Consider the following 25590-nt stretch of genomic DNA (forward strand, 5'->3'; position numbering starts at 1 on the left):
CTAGAGTCCAACAAGTTTGGATGTCATACTTTCCTCTTGAAAGAGTTGTTAAGGCAGCAAATTTATCAATTTATTTCAATTACTGTTTTTTAGGTTATACACATTCAATTGTTTTATATATATAATTTGTTTTCCCCTATTGTATGTTTTGATTACATACCTTAAACCAAGAAGTTTCTAAACATGATCACTAGGTTAACATTGAACTCAAACTTACCGGTTTTTTTTTTTTTTTTAGCATTTCTAAGATAAAGTAGAGCAGTGAGAGATAAAAGAATACATACTGGAATAATGATTCTGAGCCTGGGTTTTAGAGTCAGACAGCACTGGATTTAATTTCCACCTCGAGCCCATGCTGGTTACACTCACCACATTATTTAACCATGTTGTGCCTTAATTATACAAACAGAAGATTGTTTTAGAGGTTAAATGTGATCATATATGTAACATGCTTAGTACACATAAAACACTTTTCAAAAGTCACAATTTTCAGTAGATTGTCTGGGTGTCCCAATTATTCACTAGCCTTATTTGAAACTATAATATATTGGACATTGTCTTGAAAATTGACAGGTCTACATTGTTCTAAAAACAATCAAATGAATATATACATTCATCTTAATTTTACATGTATCATTAAATGTAGAATTTATTGGCCTATTACATTTTGCAGATGTTATTATATGGTCTATTTGTATGTATAGTCATTCAAATTAAAATACTTTTATTTATATGTCATTTATGCTTTATTGATTTATGTTTCATTTATGGATATTTCAGGATCAGAGGAAACTGAAGGTAAAGTTGATATAGAAATTCTGATTCTTCTTATCTGGACAGAAAAGAATACAAACATTTTTAGAGTACATGAAGTTGAACTTTTATTTGGAAAGTTGAATTTCTTATATAATGAAAATATTTTTAAACCATACATATTCATAAGCAGAATACAAACACCACTTACGATACAAACACATTTTAATAAAGTTCTACTATGAATATTAATCTAAGCCAAAAAAAAGGAAACAGGTAAACCAGTTCTACATACCTTTCATCTCTTTTGATGATGCAATCAAACAATTTAAGACACAAAACAAAGTAAGCTTTGGCTCAACCCTATTTATTTCACTATGGGAACACTAGGATATATACTACCACAGATTACAAACCCAACCCCTTTAAAATCAATTTAAAATCATTACAAGAATCAAATCTTAATGGCATGTAAACATATTTAGGGCTTCAATTGGCAATTATGTTTTAAATGCTTAGAAAAACACACCAACATTTCCCATTATTGTTCTCTCTCTATCTCATCTCTTCCATGAATATAAAATAGGAAAAAATATTATTTGAGACTTCCAGCATAATTTCATTGTGCTTTACACTTTTATAAACATGGGTACATCTAAAATATCAGATGCCTTTACACTGATAGAATAATCCACCAAATTCACATTTTCTTATAAATACACATGCAAAATTAGTGAAAAACACTTTTGTATAGCAAAGACCCTGCTTGTTTTCTGATTAATAATTTTTGATGGCATGTGCAAATCATACTGCTCACTGAACAGCAGATTTTATATCCTGTAGATTTGTTTTTCTATAAAAATATATTTATGTGCTCACAGGAAAAAGTTGAGTTGGTATGTGTGGGGTGACTTGATACATTGTTGGATTAGCAGTTTATGAAGTTACAAGGCATCTTAACTTTGATCATTTTCAGATTTTTCTTCATAAAAAAGAACACCCTGTGACAAAGGTAAGGTAACTGAGATAATCATTAGCACTTTATCGTTGAGACAGTATAAAGCAAAGGGGTCAAGCAACGTGCCTAAGGTTTATGTACAAGATAGCGCTGGAACCAGGAAGAGAACTTGAATTTTTCCAACCTTTGGACAGTTCTCTAGGAACTCATCCCCACCAACAATCCTTGAGATTATATACAATCTATTACATTAAAACAATATTGACAGTTAACAGAGAAAGTTAGTTATGAACCAATTCTTCTGCACTGAAGACTCCTAGTAGAAGCCAAATGGTATTAGGAAAACTTGTAAAGAATAACAGCAAAAGGCAGTCATAACATAATCTCATGCTTCATGTCTGTAAGGAAGTTTTGGTCTTTGAGAAAATAGGTACAGGAACATCCCGGTTACTGCTAAAGGGAAGCACTGAGGTGTAGGAAAATCAAACACTTCAGGATTTGTGTTAACTTCTAATTTAAAGATTATTAAATTAAAAATAACTCTACTTCTGATGCTTTCTGGAGAATGATTCTCTTAAAACTGAATAGGAACTAGAATAATAGCAGAACTAAACTCAGAAGTCCCAACCTTGGCCTCATCGGTGGCTGAGTACCAGACCTCCCTCCCAGTTCCGTCAGAACATGAGGATTCTTCCTCCAGAAATGCTGTAGAAATCTGTTGGGGATGAAACTCAAGTACACTGATGGATGTGTGGACCCTCATGCACAGGGAGGATCAGGATGCCTTCCCCTTGGGAAACTCTTACTTCTGGGAGTTTGGTCAAATCCTGAGCCCATGGCACATTGTTTTAAATAAGATATTCTTTTGCTGCCTATGCATTTTGGAGGACGCACAAGGTAAAAAATGACCATTAGCCACTCCAGGTGGATTACTGCACTGACCGTTACAAACGTCCCTAATTTCGGTCCACAAGAAATACAGTGAGCTACATCAATCAAAGTCAGGATTTAACAATATATGGCCATAGCTATGATTCAAAAAAAAAATTTGTGGTCACTTTCACTTAAACATAATTAAGAATTTCATGGGAAGGTTAAAAGATATTTCCATAAAGTGAGAAGTTGAACACTGGATTTTATTGGCATGCATGCACAGTCCTTCATAATATTTTTAAACCATTTTCATGTACTATTTTAGAAGGACCAGTAGCCCACATGCCAGAAAATGAATTCCCTGAATTTGTGCTGACTTTGACCGAAGAACAGAGATCCCACTGTGAAGATGTTTAAAATGTGAAAGGCAAACCTCTGTATAGAAATGTCTACTGTAAACAGTTTTTCTTTTGGGGGCTGGGGTAGGAATATAATACTCAACAATAAAAACTTATTTTGAAAAATATGAAACATTTCCCTCAATATTTATATGATACTTTATTTTGAGACTGTTGGAAAAAGCAGTATAAGAACAAAATCCAAATGCTTTATACAAAGTCTTCAGTTCTGGAACCTCATGTTGTTGGTTGTAGCTCTGGAATGATGAAAAATGTTATCTTACTATATACTTTAGCTGTACAAACATGCCTGTTCATGTTCTTTTTCTCACTTCAAAATAAAACATATGTATATTTTAAATTGTGTAAATATTAACATAATATGTACAATGCATTCATGAAATATATGCAAGCATACCATTATATAAACATAGAAAAAAAGGGAAAAGTGGTCAATTTAGAAATGAAGATATAAAATAGATGTAGCTCAGGAGACTTCAGCATCTCAGATACGTTGGCCTGTTCTTTCATAAGATGACTATTTCCTTTGCAGCTGAATTTCATCCAAGAAGAGAACAAAAAACAAAGATGGTTCTAGATGTCATAACTGATCTACCCAAAAATTCATGTTGAGACTGAAAAAGTCAGAATTCTGTTTAAACATGACCATCTCTGGGCAAAGAGTTAGGCGCTGAATAAATACGAGTTGATGGTTTACCTAGGACTCCTGCTACCAAAAATTTAAATAATAGATTTAGACTGTAAATATTCAATGAACTGTTTTAATAAGACATTCATATTCCTCTTTACATTTTAAATAACCAGTTTGCTTCCCATCGTTTTACCTGTCGTGAAGCAAAGTCACTAAGACAGTTCTCAGAGACTGAATACAGATGTGCACACAGAGGAAAACCCACAAGGTAGCAACAACAATGCAAACACAGCGAACAGCAAAACCAGGCAAAAGTGGAGTACGCTGAATGGATACTTTGGATTCAGTTGAGGTGAATCTAAATACAGGGTTTGTTTTGTGTTCTGAATGTTCAGCACCTGAAAAACAAAACAAAACAAAACAAACAATATAGGCCTGTAGTGCTTGGTATTTTATTTTTTCAAGGCAGTGCTATTTTCTCAACATAATTGCAAGATATTCAGATTCTGGATGGAATCTTATGCCAGTACGTTTCTATTCCTATGTGAAAGTTCTTGCTCCCTTGAACAGATAAATACGGAAGGTTGGTGTGAAACCACTGATGTTTACATGTGATGCGTTTACGCTCGGAGCGGAAATGTGGCTGTAGAACTCCCATTGCTTTCCACAGATCCTTTCTCCTTGGATCCAGTGTACGCGCCGATAAAGGACCCATCCTCATTGAACAGACCGTGGTCGCCTTCTCCGTACTGGACTAAGCTGTCAGCACTTTCTGTCGCCTGCATATCCCTGTTAAGGGATCGAAGGCTTCCTTTGAGAGGTTTCTCATCACTGTCACTACAAAATAAAGAATAATTCAACAAAGTCTAATATGAGACATTCACATAAAGCAAAATTCATGCATATGTGCCAAAAGGTCTTACAATTTTCAAGACATTCACATCAACACTGTGGTGACATAAACTGTAAATGACACCTTTGCAAATAAATGTTTAAAAAGTCATAACCTATTTGTGTCCTTCTGAGTAACTGAGAAACTACTTTCTATCGTACACAACACTTCTGCTTCCCTTTAAAAATGGATGTTTTGAGACAGGCAGACATTCGTCTGTTGACACATAGACACGGTAATGTTCTGCTCTTTGATTTCATAAACTTTTCCAACTTCCAGTCATCAAATCTTGATCTCTCATGTTTACCTTTTACCCTGTACAAACCCCTATATCCTTTCAAAAGTTTCTCTTTTGATTTGGTTAATCAACTGAAGTCTGTTTCTGGTAAACAAAGAATTTTCTTTAATGTAGTTGATAAACTCAAGTTTACATTTTAAATAACCAGTTTGCTTCCCATCGTTTTACCTGTCGTGAAGCAAAGTCACTAAGACAGTTTTTTTTTTACATGGCTAGCATTTTTAGAACATAAATACTTATAGCATCCTAAATTTATTATTTGGGTTTTATTCTTCAATAAAAATTACTGAGTTACTAAAATGTCTATAAAATGATACGGTATTCTAAGTTTCTGGATCAAGATCTTATTTAAGTACTACTATCACACCATAAAACTGTATACTAAGTTAAAAGATTTTATAACATTTTAAAAAAGAAGAATTTGGAAAAAAGTATCTAATTGGAATATGAGTAGCCCTTTATAATTTTTGGTAATCAGTGCTGTTCATCAAATAGGTCCATCTGTCAGCTATCTTCGAGCTAGGCAGGGTGACACTTCCCTGACCCTTCTGAGTTATACATTTCCCGGGGACTTGAGTTGGCCCAAGAAAAGCGAGCAAAGGCAGCCTGTGTCACTTCAGAGCCAGTGCTCAATTCGCTGTGTTCTATTTCTACCGCTGTGGTGGTCCTGGGTGCTTACCCACCAGGCAGTGCTCCTAAATGATCAAGATGGCCAGAGCCGACTGCGTGGGACGTGGGACTTGAGAATGAAAAAGATTCTGGAGTTGCTTCTGACAGCAGTATTACCCAGGCTGTCCCGACTCAGGCAGTAATTGACTCCAGAATGGGGATGTTTACAGTTACGAAAACAAAACAAAGAAACGAAAATGTGGCATTAGCTTAGGGACTAGGCAACAAGTAGTGAAGAAACTACCACCAGAAGCTGGAAGGATGACAGTTCATGTCAGGAGCAAGAACAGCACCCGGTGAAACTGTCTCCTGGGATAACTTGGAGACGAGGTAATTTTCCGGATGAACACGTAGTTTCGGCAAATGATAATGGTAAACATTAAGGGATTAAGTAGATTTAATTAAACTATTAAAAAAAATAATTTTGTTAATGGGATGCCAGGTTAAACAGTGAAATAGGTGGAGGAATGAGTTTTTGAACAAGGCATTATCATAGTTTTTTTCTTCCCTATAAAACTGAATGAGTAATATCTGTCTTCCAAATATATTTTAAACAATTGCCATAGGCCCCGAATGATTCTTGCCTCATGGAATCTGAGCCACAACTTATAAATCTGTAAAATTTCAAGTTTCCCTCTCTCTCTCTTTTCCTCCTTCCCTCCATCCCTCTCTATTTTCCTCTCTTTCCTCTTTCCTTCCTTCTTCTCCCTTTAATGATCTTTATTCTGAAAAAAAAAATTCAAGTGATTAATCAAGAAATGTAAAAATATAATAAGAGATTTAATAAGTGGGAAAAAAAGGAAAAATTAGTATAGAGCAAAGTCGAGCCTCTAATGAGGCTCAGATGTACGTCTGTTAGCCCAGGACAGCTCGTGAGAACGCTCCATTTCCCTGAAATGGATCCAGGGATGGGCCAGTTAAAGTCAATCAAGTCTCTTTTCTGATAGGAATTCTGGCCTCCTGTGTAATAAAAGCCACAGAAGCCTGGGTCCTTGTGGCTGCAATATACAAAGGACCTGATGGCAAACAACGCCATCTCAAACACAAATGGCTAAGGAATGGGGAGGGAGGTACCAAGAGGAAGGTGGTGACCAACAGCGGTAGAATGAGAAGTTTAACAGCTACCTCCCCCATTCAGATATCCTGCAGTTCCTCCCATGTCTGGCACACTTTTTTTTTTAAGAGAGAGAGCATAAGAAGGAGAGAGGGAGAGAGGGAAAGAGAATCTGAAGCAGGCTCCATGTTCAGCATGGGGTCAGGTGTGGTGTCGATCCCACAACACTGGGATCATGACCTGAGCTGAATCAAGGTCCCCATATACTTCTGTTGCCTTAGGTTTGGCCATGCTCTGCCCAGTAGTTAACAGTAGCACAACCCATTTCATTTTTAAAACCTATCTTCTCTATTCTGGATGATCCGTTATTTAGCATCCCTCTCAGGCTGAAAGAGATGCTCTTCTTCATGCTCTCTTTTTCGCTTTACTTAATTACAGTGATTTGCACATAGGTAAGGCTTTTCCTCTGCAGACTGGGTTCATCTTCAGGACAGGATGTGTAACTTACTCACCTTTGTAAGTATACAAAGGCATACAGAATACATGTTCATGGACACAAACTGAATAAAACCTGTGTTCAGAATGGCCAAGCTAGAGACTTCGAGATGTTTTAGAAACTCCAGAAAGATATTCACTCTAAATGAAAATAGCATCCTTTGCATTGCACACAGAGCTTTAAGGAAAGTCTCCTGGCACACCAATCTACCTGAATTGCAGTGACATCCACCCCTACACCCAGAAGGTTGGTTACTATCACTCAAGTAGATCCTATTTTTACAAACCATTCTTTGTTTTATGTGTTTGTTTACTTTGAGAGAGAGAGAACGTGTGTGTGCAGGGAAGTCACAGAGAGAGAGAATCCAAGCAGACTCCACGCTGTCAGCAGAGAGCCCAACACAAGGCTCGATCTTGGGAACTGTGAGATTATGACTTGAGCAGAAATCAAGAGTTAGACGCTTACCGACTGAGCCACCCAGGTGCCCTTACAAACTATTCTTTAAAAAGGCATTACAATAGTATAAACTTTATTTAAAAAGAAATACTTATTTGTTTTTGTATTTTTAAGCTTATAACCTGATGAGTGTGTGTTTTAATACATTTTGAGATGGAACGCTGTTTACCTGTATTCACCAAAGGTTTCATCTTTTACTGACTGAACTTCTGGATCTGGATGCAGGTCTTCCTTTTCTTTCACTAAAAAACAAATAGAGGGGGAAGTAACACAAGTAATTTTTAACGACGTATTAATAGTGTGGTTGAAGATGGATTATCAGTAAGAAGTGTAGATCCAGTTCTTAGACACTAGTGAGTCAAGTGTTTTCTTGTGGTTGTATCTACAACCCATCGGTTACCTCTTTGTTTAAGCAAAAAAGGAAAAGGAGCTCCTGTATTCTCCTGATTTGTCATCAGAAGTACAGCCTGCTGCAGATCTTCAGGTGGCTAATCAGTATCATGTAGGCAATGAGTCTAACTGGAAGAGTCAAGCTCAGTTATGGTTTCTTACTGAAGACAAATCACCAAATACACATTTTACTATCCAAAACTTTTTGAAGACACCATAGGATCAAGCCAGATCTACGGCACTAAAGTGAGTCAGCCATTTGACTGTCTGTTCTCATTTGTGTTCGTAATTGCCTCAAGAATCAGAATATTAACGTCTATAGTGACATTTTAAATTTGATCTACTCTAAGTAGTGGGACACAGGACAACTAGGAAAACACAAACAAAAATCCTTCATGGCATCTCTCACTGCTACTTGCAGAGACCTAAGAGATTCTTTTATCTGTCCTACAATGTGAAGTGCTCATTTTTTTCCCTTTTCCATCAATCTTGAAAATTGGGATAGGGCCTCACTTCAGAAGTGACTATTTGTTGGGGATATTCAGAAGAGAATGCTTTATCTCTTTAAATTTTCCAATTAACTAAGAGTTAATAGTTGTTAACTATTGAAAATCTACTTTATAATAATTCAGGGTTCACAGGAAAAAATGAGGTGTATAATTGCATAAATATCTATGCATACATTTTATAAAAATTACAAATTATGCTTTTGTTTGTTTGAATGTGCAGTATACATATAGGTTCCCAATAAATATGTGCTAAATGAATCACAAGCTAATAAAAGAACTTGTCACTAATCTGAATGTCATCAAACTAATAGCATGGGGATCTAAATCTTTCCCCTTTATACGCATCTTGAACCCTAATAATAGCAACAACACAATATGTATAGCTGAAAAAAATCAGATGAATTGGGAAGTTGAATTAAAGCCCACCATTTTATTAATTATGATGGTTTTTATTTATATTTTATGTACATGAATTCAGGAGGAAGTGTATCCAGTACATGTCACGGTCATAAGAAATACATTCCCAATGACGGCTGGCTGATGGAGCCACCACTGTTAGAATATGCCAGTGCCTACATTCTCTGCATCATAAATACGGGGCAAGGCATGCTACAAATGGGTCCTCTCCTCTGAAGACATTCAACTACATGTGTGTGGTTTAGTGATGAGTGTCCTCAACGTCCCTGATACTTTACAGACAGAAAGTAGAAGCGTGAAAATATGGTAAGCCTTCTTAGAGACTACTTAAGTACCAGAAAGTAGAGAGTAAGTATTCCCGTGAAAATAATATTCTAGACCGTACCTCCTGGTTAGTTAATTTAGGATGTTTTTTCCCCTCTTAGTACACCGTGTGTCGAATGTGCTAACATAAATTTGACCTAAAGGTGTAATTCAAAACATAAAAGATGTCTCTGAAGAACGCCTCCTAGAAAATACTGTTGAATAAATTCAAAGTGTATTAAGAAACAGCTTTACCTGAGTACTTTCCACCTCTGTTCCTCTTCACAAAGCAAACAGTTAACAGGATTAGTGTGAGAAGAGCAATCGCACACATCAATCCGATAAACCAGCTTTGAGTGGAGATGTCGTCATACAAGCCAGCATATTCTGTTGTACAAAGAGAAGTCACACATTGGTCACTAGAAACAGTCTTTGGGATTATGTCCCTTGCGGGAAAATGAAACGTATTTTTTAAGCATATGAAATAGCAACCATTTTATTTTTCTTTTCAGTGATTTCAGTGACCCTTGAGGGAATGTGATTTAAAGGACATTTCATCGGAAGCACACTGATAAATCATCCAGCCTTTTTTTAGAAGGAGCCCTCTCAAGCTGCCCTGGACTCTGAGGATGAAAACCAAAAAGGGACAGTGGAGGCAGCGGGAAGGAAGTACACAGCAGCACAAGCAAGCGAAAGCATAAGCTGGCTTGGTTATATGCAGATTGCCGGGGGTTCTGAGGGTTTATTTTGCTTTGTTTTTCTTTTTAGTTTTTGTTATTAACATGTGTTAATTGGCAGGAGATAGTTTTAGTCAACTACTCTGGTAAAAATGATAAGAAATATGTTGGAACTTTGTGAAACGCTTTTCATTTTGGTAATTTAAAAATGGTATGTCAAAACAAACAAAACTATTCTCTTTATAGCTACTGTGCTCCACATTTTTATCTTTAATACAGGAAGTATGTAAAATTTAAAAATCTGCAAGATTTTCTGTCTTTATTATTTATCACAATTATTGTCTAAGATTGCCCCAAATACAATCTCATGTCTCACCTCTCCCTCTTGTCTCAATTACATCTTCAAAAATGCTATTGTTATCAACCCAATTCTTAGTCAGTAGGCGAACTATATGTTCAGCTCCAGGCTCAAGTGCCTCTACTGGGTGAGTCTTTTGAGTAAGATTTACTCCTTCTGATATCTTCCCGATACTTTTACCTAAGAAATGCACACAGTTAAATCATATAAATTGTAATCACTGAAAAACAGGACATGAATAGTAAAAACAAAAACAAAAAACTATTATTATTTGGGAGCAGAGACATTTGTAGCACTTTTTTCTCAGATTTTTTTTTGAATTCTCAAGAGATCAAGAAAAATCAACATTCAAGATTTTCTTTCTAAATATACTGAAATTGAGTCAATGAAATAAACTTAATTCATGTCCTTTAAAGATGATGTCCTTGTTGATGAAATGGCACTATATGAATGGTTCAAAACCAAACACAGATTTCAAAAAATTATACAGTGTCATTTTGTGCAGTATGAACTTACACAGCAGGAAACTGAACTGGCCATTTTGCTTATTTTTTAAAACCAATGTCATTATAATTCTCTCTTTTTTTTTTTTTTTTTTTTTTTTTTTTTTTTTTTTTTTTTTTTTGCCATGGTCTTCTCTATAAATACTGATGGAATAGCTTCATAACATGGTCATATATTAAATACTTAAAATTTGTAGACACACAAGCAGTTTTATAGGTACATAAAGTACAGGTTTATAGGTACATTTAAATGAAATGCAGAGATTTTTTAAATGTTGTTAAGACGTTAATACTTAAAAAAAGAAAGATGAGCATGTCAATATATTAATTGTAGAATCTTAGAGTAGCGGATAAAAATAGGAGTCCAGTGTAATTAAATATACATTTGATTTCTGATGTAACAAAATATGTAAAATATTTTTATATTTGATCCACAGTTTTGCTATGAATCAATTCAACATAATAAATGTAAACCAGAAAATGTTAATAATGTACACTGAAAACAAAGTACTATACTCTGTGTTGAGAGTATTAAAAGTTATGAAACTCTGTTTCAAATGACTAATATGTCACACATTAAATTTGGTTATAGCTCTTAAGCATAGAATAGAAACTGATGATATAGTTACTGGTAACAAAAGGGTTTCATTAAAAAATGTCACCGTAGGAGAAGTAAGGCCAATTATATTAGTTGAGCAAAGCCTTTAAGATTGAGCACCACTGAAATAAAACACAATTAATCTTGACTTTGAAAAATAGAAATATTAGTATAACATTAAATAATGCAAGCTTTTGAAAAAAAGCAGAGCGTTTTGTTCAAATCAATAATGACACAAATATTTCTAAATAGCTCCATCATCTTCCCACTCTCAGACTATAGAATGTGAGCCACCTGAAAATCAGAGTGACAACCAGAAAATAATCAGAAAAAAAAGCACATGTATCAAATCCGATTCTCTTAGTAAAGGCCAGATGACCTGAAAAATGTGCTATCTAGGTAGAGCAAGAAGAAAGATGCACAGAAATAGATTCCAATTTGCACAAAAGTTATTTTTAGAGTGTGATATCAAGATTTATCGCCTCAGTGGAAATATCTATGTATGCTTCCTTTTTCAAAGATCATGCTGAAATCCAGTGGCAGAAAGAGATTATAGTTTCTTTCCTGTAAATATGGCAAGATATGCCTATAGAAGAGAGATCAGTGTCAACTGGGGAAGGGGCAGTGGCTGAAAATGTAGAATCCTGAAAAAGAACACAAACACACTAGTAAGGAACATTTTCAAATCACTGAGACCTAGGGCAGTGAAGAAATATGCTGTAAGGTACCCAAGCACATTGGCTGCATCTTTAATCTGCAAAGAAGATGCAGCCACGTCATTTATAAAACCATACAAGCAGCATTTTCCATCAGTTAAAAACATTTTCAAACATGAAAGTGACCAAACCCAAATTCTCTAAATATTTCCATATATGCATATGGAAACTATAACTCTTGGAAGAGGATTTGGTGATTTTTTTCTTGCCTACTGCAAATTAGCAATGATGGGATTAGCATTTCTCCTGCATGTCATGGTCACGGTTCTAACAAAATAGCAACCCTCTCCATGCCTTAAACTCTGCTTTGAAAAATAGGGATGTCACAAATTTAGATTACTACCATTCTGACTTTTTTTCTTTGTATGGGACACTTGATGCCAGTTTGAACTCTTGAAAAATAAGTTCCTTTCATTACTAAAACGTTTTCTATTATCATTTTTAAATCTCTCTTTTGAGTTCTTCATTTCACTTGCTGTCTCATTTGTTCATGGGAATAATTTGTGGGTTTCTCAGGAGAAAGTATTCGAATACATACACTTTTCCCATAAAGGGAGCTTTGAGTATTTAGGGTACCTGAAGAAAACATAAACCCTTCGCTGTATAAATACAGTCAGAACAATAAGGAGAAAGAGATAATAAAGATCAGAGTATAACCATTCACACACAAACACTGGTTTTACAGTGATTCATATACACTTGGGTATATTTTATAAAAATACACACATTCTATAAACCACAATTTAGTTTTTCCCATTACTATTTCCTTTTTCCATTGATTCTTTTCTTATCTAAAATTTGAAAAAGCATCCAGAGCAATGGCTAACATACAGCATGTGATAAGCACATGATTCTGTTTTGCTTCCTGTCACCTCCCTTTCCTTCTTGCCTTCCTCAAATATCCTTCTAGGTCTGATCAACTTGAATCCTATACAGAGTCCTCTTTATTACCTTTTAGTCTGTGCAGCAGTTCCTCTGATTCATTTCCCCTTTTTTTGGCCCTAACTTCTTAATTTCTCTCCCTTTAAGCTTAGCAAAAACACTGCTAAAATTATAATTGCTCAAACAATTTGGGAAGGAAAATGGGTCTGAGTTGGAAAAAACAAAATAAAACAGAAAAGTGCAGTTGAATCCAGAGACTTACACAAATTAAACCAGAGATTGGTGGGTCATTTCCAAGCCAATATTTGGCATCAACCAGTATACAGTAAAATTAAATTGGTACATTTATATGCATATATATATAAAGATATGGAAGTTAAATGTATTAGATCATTATTACAAAACATCTACCAGGGTGAGGGGCAAATATTTTTCAGTATGAAAACATTTCCAAAAGAAAAATATCCCTCTACTAACCTTATGAATAACTTTATGACCTTATAAACTCCTATTTTAATTAAGTAAAATTATAGTTCCTGACCTTATATACACTGAGGCTATAGTTTCATTGCTGTTGTGTAGAAATCCATAAATTGAGTCAATGTGAACTTTACACACAAGAAAGAGAAATAAATTCTGTATCTGTATCAGTAGAAAACAAAAGGTCAGATTGAGATCTCAATCATTTCTGATTCACAAGGGCTATCATGGTTCCTTCCCTTCAGAGCAGTTTAAAAAACAGCAGGCAGACGCCTCTTGCACTTACTCCCTTCTCCTAATGTGGAGCCTTCCTCCGTGATTGGTTTTCCGCAGCCCTTTGAAGTGCAAGCTCTCAAGTAGAATTTGTACTTGGTAGTTGAATTGAGGTTTGAGAGACGCCAGCTGGGCTTTGATGGACTTGTAATGTTGATATCATTTAGTTCTCCAAGTTCATAGGTGTCATTTACTAAAAAAATCAACATGAACAGCAATGCCTTAGATTTCATACGCTTAACAATTCAAATTACATTGTCCCTTATTTTTGATTCTGTATATCTACTATATACTAAGCACTAGACCAAGTGCTAATCAGAAAAGATGAATTAGACAGCATCTTTCAAAGAAGTTGCAACCAGTAAGACCATGGGATTTGTGTAAGAATTTTAAGATTACCATCAAAACAGTCCAAGAAATGAAACATCCCCAAATTGTGAAGCTATTAGTGGCAAGGGAAGGGCTAGAATAAACCCTCTTGATGCTAGGTCCAAGATATCACACAGGTTAAAAAATATACATATATATATACACACACACACACGTATACATATATGTACATGCACACACATATACATATAGTCACACACAACACTCGACATAAAAATGCTTTCCTTGGTTCATATAATGCAATTAGATCAATGAACAGGAAAAACCTAGATCCAAACATTGGAAATTAAAAAAATATATATCATCCTTTATAGTCTTGAGATAATTCCTATAAAATGCCACAAAGTCCATTGAAAAACTACAATAATCAATCTATGAATTTAGAGAAGTATATAGAAAGCTCTAGAGAGCTCTCATACACACACTCAACAACTATTAGAACATATAAAGCAACAAAAAGAGAGAAGTTATCTAAAAACATTTCAATCACTTAACAGAAAGATAAATAAGTGTACAATTATATCATTTGATGAAAAATCCATGTATCAAGGAGTACGATAATCACTGCAGTTGTTAACATTCCAGCCTTCTCTCTCTCTAAGAACTTGTTTTTAAAATAAATTTAAATCTTACACACAAATCAACATAAAAACTGAAACTTCATTAATGTTGAGCTTCTCTACTCTTAGGATAGACAAATCATACCTTTACCAAAAAAATTAACACTTAAAAAGTCTTCAAATATTTCTTCAGTGCTGTCTATATATATGAAAACCAGTTCATAGAACACTGTAGGCTTAAGAGCTCAGCATGGAGAATTAGACAGATTTGGGTTTGAATACTGCTTAATATTTATTTTACTACATGGCTCTAGTTAGGAGAACTCTGTATCCCTCAATTCTGAAGCCCACAGGACAGTGAAAATACATCCCTCATATATTTTATATTTCAATGAAAAAATAAGGGGAGAGCACTTGGTAGTGATCCTGCTACTTAGCAAACACTCAAAAAAGAAAATGCTAACATGCTACCTCTATTGGGATTATGCCTGTATCTATTTAATTACATGGCACAACTCAGAACAGGCCCCAGGGAGCTAAAACTCATGCAGGACGTGGATTGCTACAAGCTTTGAACGACGTGGAGGCAGAATAGCTCGCCGGGCCCATCAAGATGGCTTCTGCAGCACAGTCCTAGGGTTTCGGGTGTATGGAACTCATGTTTTCAGTCTAAAATTTTCTATGATCTCAGTTCTCTCATTTCCACTTTAAGATGATGCTTTGATACGAAGACTATTGGACATGGAAGGCACTACGACTCGAAATGACCTGATTTCGTCTAAGCATGTTTTCAACCAAATGTCAGAGCAGCACAATGGCAGAGCACTTTCTGAGTAATGGGGCAAAACAACTCTTTAAGGCTCTCCATACAACCTCCTATACCAGTGGGCTACCCACAGAGGTTTCTACAAACAGAAGTACATTGAAGTTTGAGGCTGGAAGCATGTGTTGGAGACCAAAGAAGTGCAGGGTGTAAGTTATGGATGCTTTCAATCTTCATTGCATCATTTACTATGCTTTTCTTAGGCGTGTTTCATAATTCCCAATGCTTCTTATATATAAATATTAAACACATGTCTTCTGGTACCTAGTGACTTTTCATTTGAATCAGGGATTGGGAAACCTTTCTGAAAAGAACTAGATTTAAATATTTCAGCCTTTGTGAGCCATGTCATCTCTGTCACAGCTACTCAACTTGACCACTGTAATAAGAAAGCAGCTACAGACAAATCTAAATTAATAGACATGTATGGACTGTTTATGAAAATAGGCGGCAGGCTGGATTTGGTCCACAGGCCAATTTACAAGCCCCTCTGTTGTTAGGGTAGTATGCCAGCTTACAAACCATGATCATTAGGTTCTTAGCATACAAACCAAAAACTCAACCAAGAATGAAATATTTCCAGGTGGACTCCATTCAAATTTCTGCTTACTTATCTGATATTGTAATAGGTAGCCAGTCAGGTTTCCATTCAATTTCTTAGGTAGTCCCCAGGTTAAAGTGGCAGTGTCTTTATCAACTTTGATGACCTTCAGGAAAGCTGGTTGTTCAGGTACTAGAAAACAGAAGACCAAGAAGAGACACTTATAAACTGGTAATTTTTTTCTTTAAATCTCTGTTAGGTTATAGTTTTTCATAGAAATTGAGAAGCTAACTCATATGAAGTGCATATTAATTAACTACTGATAAGAAGGGAAATATTTTATTTGGCCACTGGATAATTCCCATCATCGGCATTATTCTCCACTGCTATTCTTACCTCCTTCCGGTGTTTGAAATATATAAGGCTCACTCTCTGGACCAGCTCCTTTGGAATTATAGGCTAAGACTGTTAAATGAAATTCACTAAAGGCATCTAGAGAAGGAACCATTCCATAGTTTCTTTGTCCTGAAAATCTCAGAATGTTTACTTCTTTGGGATGTGTTCTTCCATCCAACAGACTTTTCGTTTTCCACCAATTTACCTGTAATGGAAATAGGAACCCTTTAACATATCGGTCATGGTGGCAGATTCTCTTGGATCTTCTTCTGAGATCAGTTCTTATTTGCATTTAAGATACTTATTTAGCAACAAAAGAAAATCTATGATAAACACCTGATATCCTTTTAGATGTCCATGTACTCTGTCCTTTGGAATTGTTGACCAGGTAACTTTGACTAATGTGCTGTTTATAACATCCACCCCATGGATCACTGGAGCTGTATCAGGATCTGTTAAGCACATAAGAATCGTGAGTTTTTAATAACCTTCAAATGTGATTACATCCCCTTCTCAAAAGGTGATTTTTCATATTGTTTAATCTGAGCAAGCACTCTTAGGAAATCAATTCCAAATGGAACCAAGAGAGTTTCTTATCTCAGAGGAATTTCAGAGCCCTACTAGGTTTCTAGGAGAAGAGGGCACCACACAGAGAAATGCAGCTCTCCAGGCAGGGGCAAGGTTACCGGAGACAGTGGCCGGTGAAATATTCTGTGGGTATGTGGCCTTTAGAGGCAGGTGAACTAAACAACATAACTAAAATTACTTGATAATTTGATCAATCTGTTGATAACAATAGCTAAGTGTAGGACAATGCTCTAAAAAATGGGCCACTGGATTGGCTCACATAATCCTTAAAACAATACTGTAAAGTGGTATTATTATCCCCATTCTACAAAGAACTAAGTACAGAGGAATAAGCCGAATGCAGAGTAGCCAAGACTAATAATATCTTAGTCCACAGTGATATGTCTGGTGTATTTGGGTGGAAGAATTTAGGTAGCAGGCAAATAAGGAGTAAGTCACTTCACGTTCTCAACCTTCTTTCACTCAATCAAAATATTACTGTGTACCCTGGATGAACAATGAGAATAACTCCTTTAGTGATGTGAAATACAGCATCTTTCCTTTTTTCCATAATCCATTTGTTACTATGGTATAAGAATCTATTAATATGAGCATATCAGTAGTACCTCAAAACTGTGTGTGTGTGTGTGTTTAATTCTATATATAAATCTCAGTTTGTAGCTCATCTGCATTAGGGAGGTTCCAGACATACAAGTATGTGAGGCCAGGGCATGGCAGCAGATGGCTGTTAGGAAGTCTTTGATAAGTAAGGACAAATGTCACTGGGAACCTCATGACAGTTATACTGATTGACTAATGGCAGTGATGATTACTGTTATTTTATTTTAATACACAAGTTTACTCAGAAGCTGAATAAAATGAAAACTCTTAACCTATTTCCTTACCACTCTATAGTGAGCGGCTATCCTGCAGTCAGCCCTCAGGTAGGAGCCAAGTATTATATTTCTCTCTCTCACAGCTAGAATATCTTCTTTGCATGCAGTAGCTGCTCAAAAATTCTCATTGACAGAAACGCAATATACATGAAAGAAACCACTCTTGAAGGGCTTGGTGGTTCCAGGTGCATCACTTACAGTCTTCCCCCGAATAGAGAACCACTGACTGAGGCTCGGGGCCAGAGCCAAGGTGATTGATGGCTTGGACTTGGACATCATAAGGAGCATAGACAGTAGGTGTCATCACGCGCAGGGTGTGGTTTGTGACTGTTTCTTCTTCCCACTCCACGGGGGCTCCCTGTGGCTTCCACGTCACTCTGTACTCTAGGCCCGGTCCATTCTGCTCCATGGATTTCAAAGGCTAAGACAAAAGGGAAGGCTCATCCAGTGTGATCAGGGATATGCTGGGTCAGAGACAGTGGCAAGCCACCCTCAACAGCATAAGAAACATTGCAATAGACGGATCTTGTATTTCTTGGAAGGTCTGACATCTCCCTCTAGTTTAGAAACACTTATGAAAATGTTTGTCTTTCTGTAAGTGTAAGTTCAGAAGTTAGTCCTTCACCTACCTAAGTAGTAAGAAGCCCACAATTTAGATGCCTTGATTATGTCCTTGTGATTAAGTCTCACTGTTCAAATAGGAAAGGATTTACTAAGAAAATCCACAGGGGATTTTTGCTTTTGTCTAAACTTTCCTCTGCTATTTCATTACCAAAGAATGAGAAGATATAAAAAAGGCATGATCATGAACTGCATGGTTGTGAAAGGGACTTCCCATGACTTCTCTGTCAGAACTCTTTCCACCTGACTCCATCTATCCTTCTCCATCTGCCTTCTAGGAGAAGAGATTGAGTAAGTTCTTATTTCTGGATAATATGCATGTTTATACATTAGTGACAAGAAGATATAGCTTCTCTGTATAATAACATAATTCTCCAGCTTCCTGACTATTTCTTTAAGACCAAGTGCCCCCTTTCCATCGCCAGCTTCCACCGTATTTGGCTGTACGAGAAAATTTAGTGGAGACATTTCTAGTATAGGAAATTGGTTATTTCCACTCTGGTTTTTAATCCAGCAATATATTAATTAAAAAAATATATTAATGTGATTTAAACCAGTTTCGTTTCAAGAATGGGAAATGTGTTTAAATCAATCAGTTATACAGAATACATAAAAAAAAGTGACTTTAGTCTTAGAATGTAAGGTTCACTTAAATAAATGGTAATTTTGTGTGTATATATGAGTGATTCAATGATGTCATAGATGGAGTTTTCTTACAGAATGTGCAATGCTACTTGACTCAGTCCAATCTACTAAAATACCCTTTGGACGTGTTGGTTGGAATTAGGTTGAGAGCACTGCTCTATCAGCAAACAGTCTCAAGTCTACACTGACTCCAAGGTGAATCCTTAACTTAGCTATGAGAAAAAAAAATCAAAACAAACCAAAATGCTTCTGAGATTTTAGTTATTGTTTATAAGTTGCATTCGACATTTTGCACCCATGTAATTTTTACTACCATCTGGATATAAATTCACCAGGCGATCTAGCAGTGCCTAGATGAAATCAGGCCACAAGCTTTTTGTTTAATACCACAGTCTAGAATTACAATCCCTTTAGCCTCTACCAACAATAAATGTGCACAAGTAAAAGTATCCAATTTACACACGTTTTGCTCCAAGGAAAATTGTTACATTTGATAAAGCTCTCTGGCAAATTTTAAGATAAACTGCCACCATTGGTAACACTTTTAAGAAAAATCTTATCTAAATCACCAGGCTCCTGGGTGCCGGGATTCCAGCAGAAGCACCGGGAGTATTTTGTATTTGGCTTTCAGAAGACGGGCAACAAAACCACAGCAGATTCTTAAAGAGGCCCCCAACAAAGATAGCAGACCAGCAGGCGTGGGGCTTGGGGCCCTCTTTTCATCACTGACTCAGCACAGGGCATCTGGGTAAGGTCACTAGAACGAGAGCCCCAGCTTCTCTGTATGAAATGTAGAGCTGAGCGCACCGGCTGTTCCCGGCAGTCAGGAGGGGGCAGGATTAAGGAGCTGACACTGGTGCAACGTGGTGCGCTTCTCTGAGGAACCGACCCGATAATTACATACTATTATTCTCACCTAACCGCTTACATCATCCATCTGATAGAAATTTCCATGGAACTTAAGAGAGAAAAAGAGATTCTACAAGAATAAGATATTAACATAAATTCAGATTACAAATTAAGTAATTATCAAGACAATGTTGTAGCAAATATGTATGACCACAAATTCAAGGAAAGAAATAATACTCTTGGATATATTTATATTCTGTGTATTACCATTTTTAAAAATTTTTAAATCTGTAGTTTAATTTTACTGAAATGGGAATAATGGGTTAGTGTTGATATAAAAATATTGACTAAAAAAATTAACCTAAAGTTCATACATCCTAAAATTCTTTGCAAAATTATATCTGAAAAGACGTTTAGAAATAAGTTGGTATGTTTCAGCATACATGCAACAATGTTCTACATTTACATAAAATTCAATGAATTTAATGTTGGAAGTCTATTATTAAAATCAGAATGTATGGTAATCTACTCTCAGTAGGTTAAATTACTGGTTCCTAATTATGTCCAAATGGGGCGGCGGGGGGGGGGGGGGGGGGGAAGTTACCCAATAAGAAGAAATTTAGAAATGACAGTGAAAAAAATTAAAGTCCTCTGAGCAGATGTGAAATTTCACACCAAATTCAAAGACAAAAGTCAACTTCATAACCTTTAATAGAGATTTTTAAAAAGGGGCAAAAAGTATAGTTTGAAGTCCAAAGATGCTTAGGTTTATGCCCTCGGTTTGTTGATGTCTAGTGAGAGACTGAGAGGCAGGACTGCCCACCAATCACATGGACCTCAGTTTCTATATCTAGAAAAAGATGCTCATGACAAGTCTGTTCTTGAAATTAGAAAACAGTATACAAAAAGCTTGATCATGTTTAATAAATAGTGGATATTATTTGGCAGACATCCTTTTAATATGCATAATATTTATTTGACCGTGTACTAAAATTTGTGAAAAATTTTTAGTATTTTTTTGAAGAAAGGATTGAGAATATTAGTTGTAAAAATACTAGGAAATCTGAAATGTTTGATAATGGATTACAATTAAATCAACCTTTATAACTTTTACATTATTTAGCACAGTTTAACATTCTAATAATATTCTAATTACAAAGATCCATAAAATACACAAAGTAAATATATTCATAAAATATACAAATCTTATATCTATGTTCTTAAAAAATACTTTGCTATCCTTACATGTAGTATGCAGATCTAAAAGAAAGAGAAAAAAAAAGGAACACAAAGTAGTGTATAACACATTGAAGAATACATACCTCCCATTTTATAATCATTTCCTTGGGTTGAGAGGCCTGAACCCGTATGTTTTGTGGATTCTTGTCTGGAGCTGAAAATTTTTAAGTAATAAAATTACTCTTTCCAATTTTCGGGTCCATAGGTAAATCAGTCTATCATCCCTCCTCCAGCTAAAAACAATTTCAAATAACTTTGAATTTAATTGTTTATTTCTATCTGGCCCAGTTTGTAAAAACACTAAGGCAGTTTTTCCCTCCAGCTTTCTTGAGATACAATTGACATCTAACACTGTGTAAGTTTAAGGTGCACAACGTAATGCTTTCACATATGTGTACGTGTATGTATGTATTTATATATCAAAGACACACATATACATTTTATACTTATATGTAAATATTGTGAAATGATTAACACCATAAGATTAGTTAACCTATCCATGACCTCACACAAGGCAGCTTCTAAACATATATTTTATTTAAAGGACTAAAATCATATGCTTGAAGTGATATAATTATTATTATTCAATGGACAGTAGACAGTTCACCTTAGATATCTTCATTCAAACCTCCACTTTAAATTTTCAACTTCCTTTTTAAAAAATCTTCAACCTATTTTTTAAATTTTTTGTTTGAGAGACAGAGAGAGACAGAGACAGAGCATGAGTTGGGGAGGAACAGAGAGACAGACACAAAATCTGAAGCAAGCTCCTGGTTCTGAGCTGGCAGCACAGAGCCTGATGCGGGGCTCAAACCCACGAACCGTGAGATCATGAACTGAGCCAAAATCAAGAGTCAGCTGTCCGATTGACTGAGCAGCCCAGGCATGCCCCAAATGCTAAACCTACTTTTTAAATATATTTTAATTTTAAACATGTTTCCTTTTTCTATTAGAACTACTGTTAGAAATATGTGTTGTGAATATTTCCATCTTAAGAAACAAACACCATGTCTTAGTTTCAACAGCCAAGTATTAGGGACAAAAAATAGGAAAGAACAGGTAATACACTCAGACGCCCATGAAATTCACTCAGACGGTTCCATTTAATAAGAAAGGGACAAGCACAGTTTTAGTGCCAAATGCAACTTACACTTAATTCACACAATTACGTATGTGATTCAGTTACTATCTCTTCTTGCTTTTCCTCAATCTAAAAAGGAAGTTATACCTTTGCATATTTATTTTGCTCAGAGGAAAAAATAATACCAATGCTCTGACTACCCAAGCACTCCTAGAGTGTTGGGGCACCTGGATGGTTCTGTCAATTAAGTGCCTGATTTCGACTCAGGTCCTGATCTCATGGTTCACAGGTTCCAGCCCCACGTCAGGCTCTCTGCTGTCAGCTCAGATCCTGCTTCGGACCCTTTGTTCCCCATTCTCCCTCTGCTCCTCACCTGTTTGTGCTCCCACTTGCTCTCTGACAAAACTAAACATTAGAAAAGTGTTAACAAGGTGATGACAATGAACTGACTGTTTTATTTCAGAAAACTGAAATAAAAAGAAAAAGTCAGAGAGAGCGCTGATTTTCTATATATTGAACTTCAGGTTATAACATACTTGATAACTGATTTTAACATGATACTTACCTATCACAGATAATGTTTGCTCATATATGTCCATGTAATCTCCTGCTCTCTAGCAAACATTTATATAAAACTTTTGAATCTGGTATACTTTGAATATTTGTGTACTGTTAGTTCACAGAACTTTTCAAGCTCTCTATTGGAAGAAATCTAAAGCCCTACACCATAGTATCCATTGGCTTTCTCAGATATTGAAAGATGGGGCAAAACGAACATGTTTTGAAATTTATGATATTTTGAAATCTTCAAAATATCTTCAAAATATCTTGAAACCTGACGTGAGAACTCACACACCTGCCGGAGGTGTTTCATGGTGGTCTGATGGCTGGCTAGGGTGGCTCCGCCCTACTGCATTCACAGCTATGACCCTGAACTGGTATCTCACATATGGAGCCAAAGGTAATATGACTGTTGTTCCTTTTCCTTGGACTCTAGCCAGTTCTTCCCATCTTCCAGGTTCTTCCTTGTTTCCTTCAAATTCAACAATGTATTCTGGCAGTAGAAGCATAAGAAAACATAAAAAATGAGAATGGAGTTAGTATGTTTAACTTATACTAACACTTACATATAATATAAAACATCGGAAAGGTTGGGGAGCCTGGGTGGCTCAGTCTGTTGATCTCTTGATTTGCACTCAGGTCATGATTTCAGGGTTCATGGGTTGGAGCCCTAGGTCGGGCCTTATGCTGACAGTGAGAACCCTGTTTAGGATTCTTTCTCCCTCCCTCCCTCTCTCCCTCTCTCTCCCTTTCTCTCTCTCTCTCTGCCCCTCCTCAGCTTCTGCACATGGCGTTTTCTCTCTCTCTCTCTCTCTCTCAAAAGTAAATAAACATAAAAAAAAACATTTGAAAGGATATTTTAAGAAGGATAATCTAGAACTGTGCTATAAATACATGGCCTTAATATTAACTGTGGCTCAGGAGCGTCAAGAACACGGTTACCCAAGTGCCCCTACCGCTAACAGGGCTACTGTGATCGTTTCCGGCGTCCCACGTCAGCCGGACACTCCTGTTCTGTCTTTCTGACAAGTGGAGGTTTTCTGGTGGATCTGGAACATCTGATTAACAACGAAAAGATAAAGGTAAGGAGAACGCAGACCGTGGCTTTGTCTACCCAATCCCCTCCCTGAGGCGCACTGCCAGCCCCTTTCCTCTCTCTCCTTCTCTCCGGGTCCATGTCTCCGCCCCTAGCTGCCCACATCTCAGCAGCCCTTCCGGTTCTGCCTCGAAGGCGGCTCCCGCACGTGTATGCCCTAGGGTGGGTACTCTTTCCCTTTCCTCTGATGCCAGTTCTCAAAGAGCATCCTGATCGTGGGCATCAACATTCTTTCGGGAGTAATTATTAACAAGAAGGATTTATTTCTGGGCTCTGTCTCTCTGGCTTACTGACGCAGGTGGGCCCAGGAATCTGCATTTCTAAACAGGTGCCCTGGGTTACAATTACGTGCAATTTTGAGAAACATGATCTTCCTCAAGTGGATCAGTATCTTACAGCTCATACGCTTATGTAGGTGCCTGATTCATTTCCTGTATAGGACAGATCTTTATATCTGTCACATACAGCTAGGACGGACTGCATTTCATTAATTTTTGCATCACCCACAGTGCTTTGCATATAAATGTTTTGTAACTAAACCAGTAAGGGAAAAGTATATTATCACTTAAATCATGCATGCAATAACCATATTAGGGCAATAAAATTAGGTCCTATGACTATAGGAAAATAAGATAAAGAACATGAAGTCAGGCCTTCTTTTCTGCATGCTCTGGGGTTTTATTGTAATTTCTAACAATGAATTCTCAGTATATAACAGCAACTTTTATACTGTCTTGGCTTAGAGTTTTGAAAAAGAGTAGGAAGACTGTTTTTATTGGAAAAGAAAAATCTTTTTATTGTGTCAGAAACTAGAGAACTGCATAGGTGATGACTTTGTTTAACTTTTAAATTTATTTAAATTCCAGTTAGTTAACACAGAGTGTAATATTAGCTACAGGTGTATTATTTAGCGATCTCACACCTCCACACATCACCCAGTGTTCATCATAACAAAAGCACTTCTTGGTGCCCTCCCCTATTCTGCCCCTCCCCCTCCCCACCTCCCCTCTGGTAACCATCACTTGGGCCTCCATAGCTAAAAGTCTGTTCCTCAGTTTGCCTCTCTCTCTTGTTTTCCCTGTTGCTCATTTGTTTTGTTTCTTAAATTCCATATACGAGTGAAATCATGTGGTATTTGTCTTTCTCTGACTGATTTTGCTCATCTTAATACTCTCGGGCTCCACCTGTGTCATTCAAATGGCAAGATTTCATTCTTTTTTATTGCTGGTAATATTCCACTGTGTTTATACACACACACACACACACACACACACACACACACACATCTTTTTTATCCATTCATCAAATCAATGGACACTTGGGCTTTTTCTGTAATTTGATGGTTATAGATAATGCTGCTATATATTTTTTTCCATAGCTACTTATTTATTTATTTATTTTTTTTTTTTTAGAATATAACACTATTTTTTAACATATGCAATTATTTTCCATCATTTACAATACAGTAGTTACAATGACACTCCAAATGGATAAGCAAAGTAAAAAATCAGAACCCCAACCTCTATTTCATGTAATTAGACTTATACAGAAATTAGAAGGTTAAGTAACAACTAGTTAATCACCTAATTTCACAGCTATCTGAAGTGGCAATCATTATATAGCAGCTTATCTATGATACATTCAAGATAAATGATACAATTTATTACTTGCCCATAAGCTAAAACACAGCCTGCTTAATACCTTTCCTTAAATTCCACCT

General features: G+C 36.2%; 1 protein-coding gene across 6 annotated transcripts in view; it reads right to left on the reverse strand.

The window, feature by feature from the left end:
* Window positions 1–864: 864 nt before the first annotated feature.
* CHL1 (cell adhesion molecule L1 like) overlaps window positions 865–25590 on the reverse strand; it is a 203288-nt gene continuing 178562 nt past the window's right edge. For 4 of the 6 annotated variants that reach the window (XM_029918203.1, XM_029918199.1, XM_029918201.1 and 1 more), the window contains 12 exons: window positions 23731–23832; window positions 23070–23267; window positions 21216–21286; window positions 17977–18199; window positions 16652–16767; window positions 16316–16520; window positions 15989–16111; window positions 13619–13798; window positions 10172–10333; window positions 9374–9505; window positions 7669–7741; window positions 865–4471 (listed from right to left, as the gene is read on the reverse strand). In XM_029918203.1, coding sequence (XP_029774063.1) covers window positions 4255–4471; window positions 7669–7741; window positions 9374–9505; window positions 10172–10333; window positions 13619–13798; window positions 15989–16111; window positions 16316–16520; window positions 16652–16767; window positions 17977–18199; window positions 21216–21286; window positions 23070–23267; window positions 23731–23832 — 1802 coding nt within the window. In that variant the 3' untranslated portion in view covers window positions 865–4254. The remainder of the gene's footprint in view (window positions 4472–7668; window positions 7742–9373; window positions 9506–10171; window positions 10334–13618; window positions 13799–15988; window positions 16112–16315; window positions 16521–16651; window positions 16768–17976; window positions 18200–21215; window positions 21287–23069; window positions 23268–23730; window positions 23833–25590) is intronic. The other 2 variants (XM_029918202.1, XM_029918204.1) reach the window with 2 other exon arrangements.

This window comes from Suricata suricatta, chromosome 12, assembly GCF_006229205.1.
Source record: "Suricata suricatta isolate VVHF042 chromosome 12, meerkat_22Aug2017_6uvM2_HiC, whole genome shotgun sequence".
NCBI classification, from domain to species: domain Eukaryota; kingdom Metazoa; phylum Chordata; class Mammalia; order Carnivora; family Herpestidae; genus Suricata; species Suricata suricatta.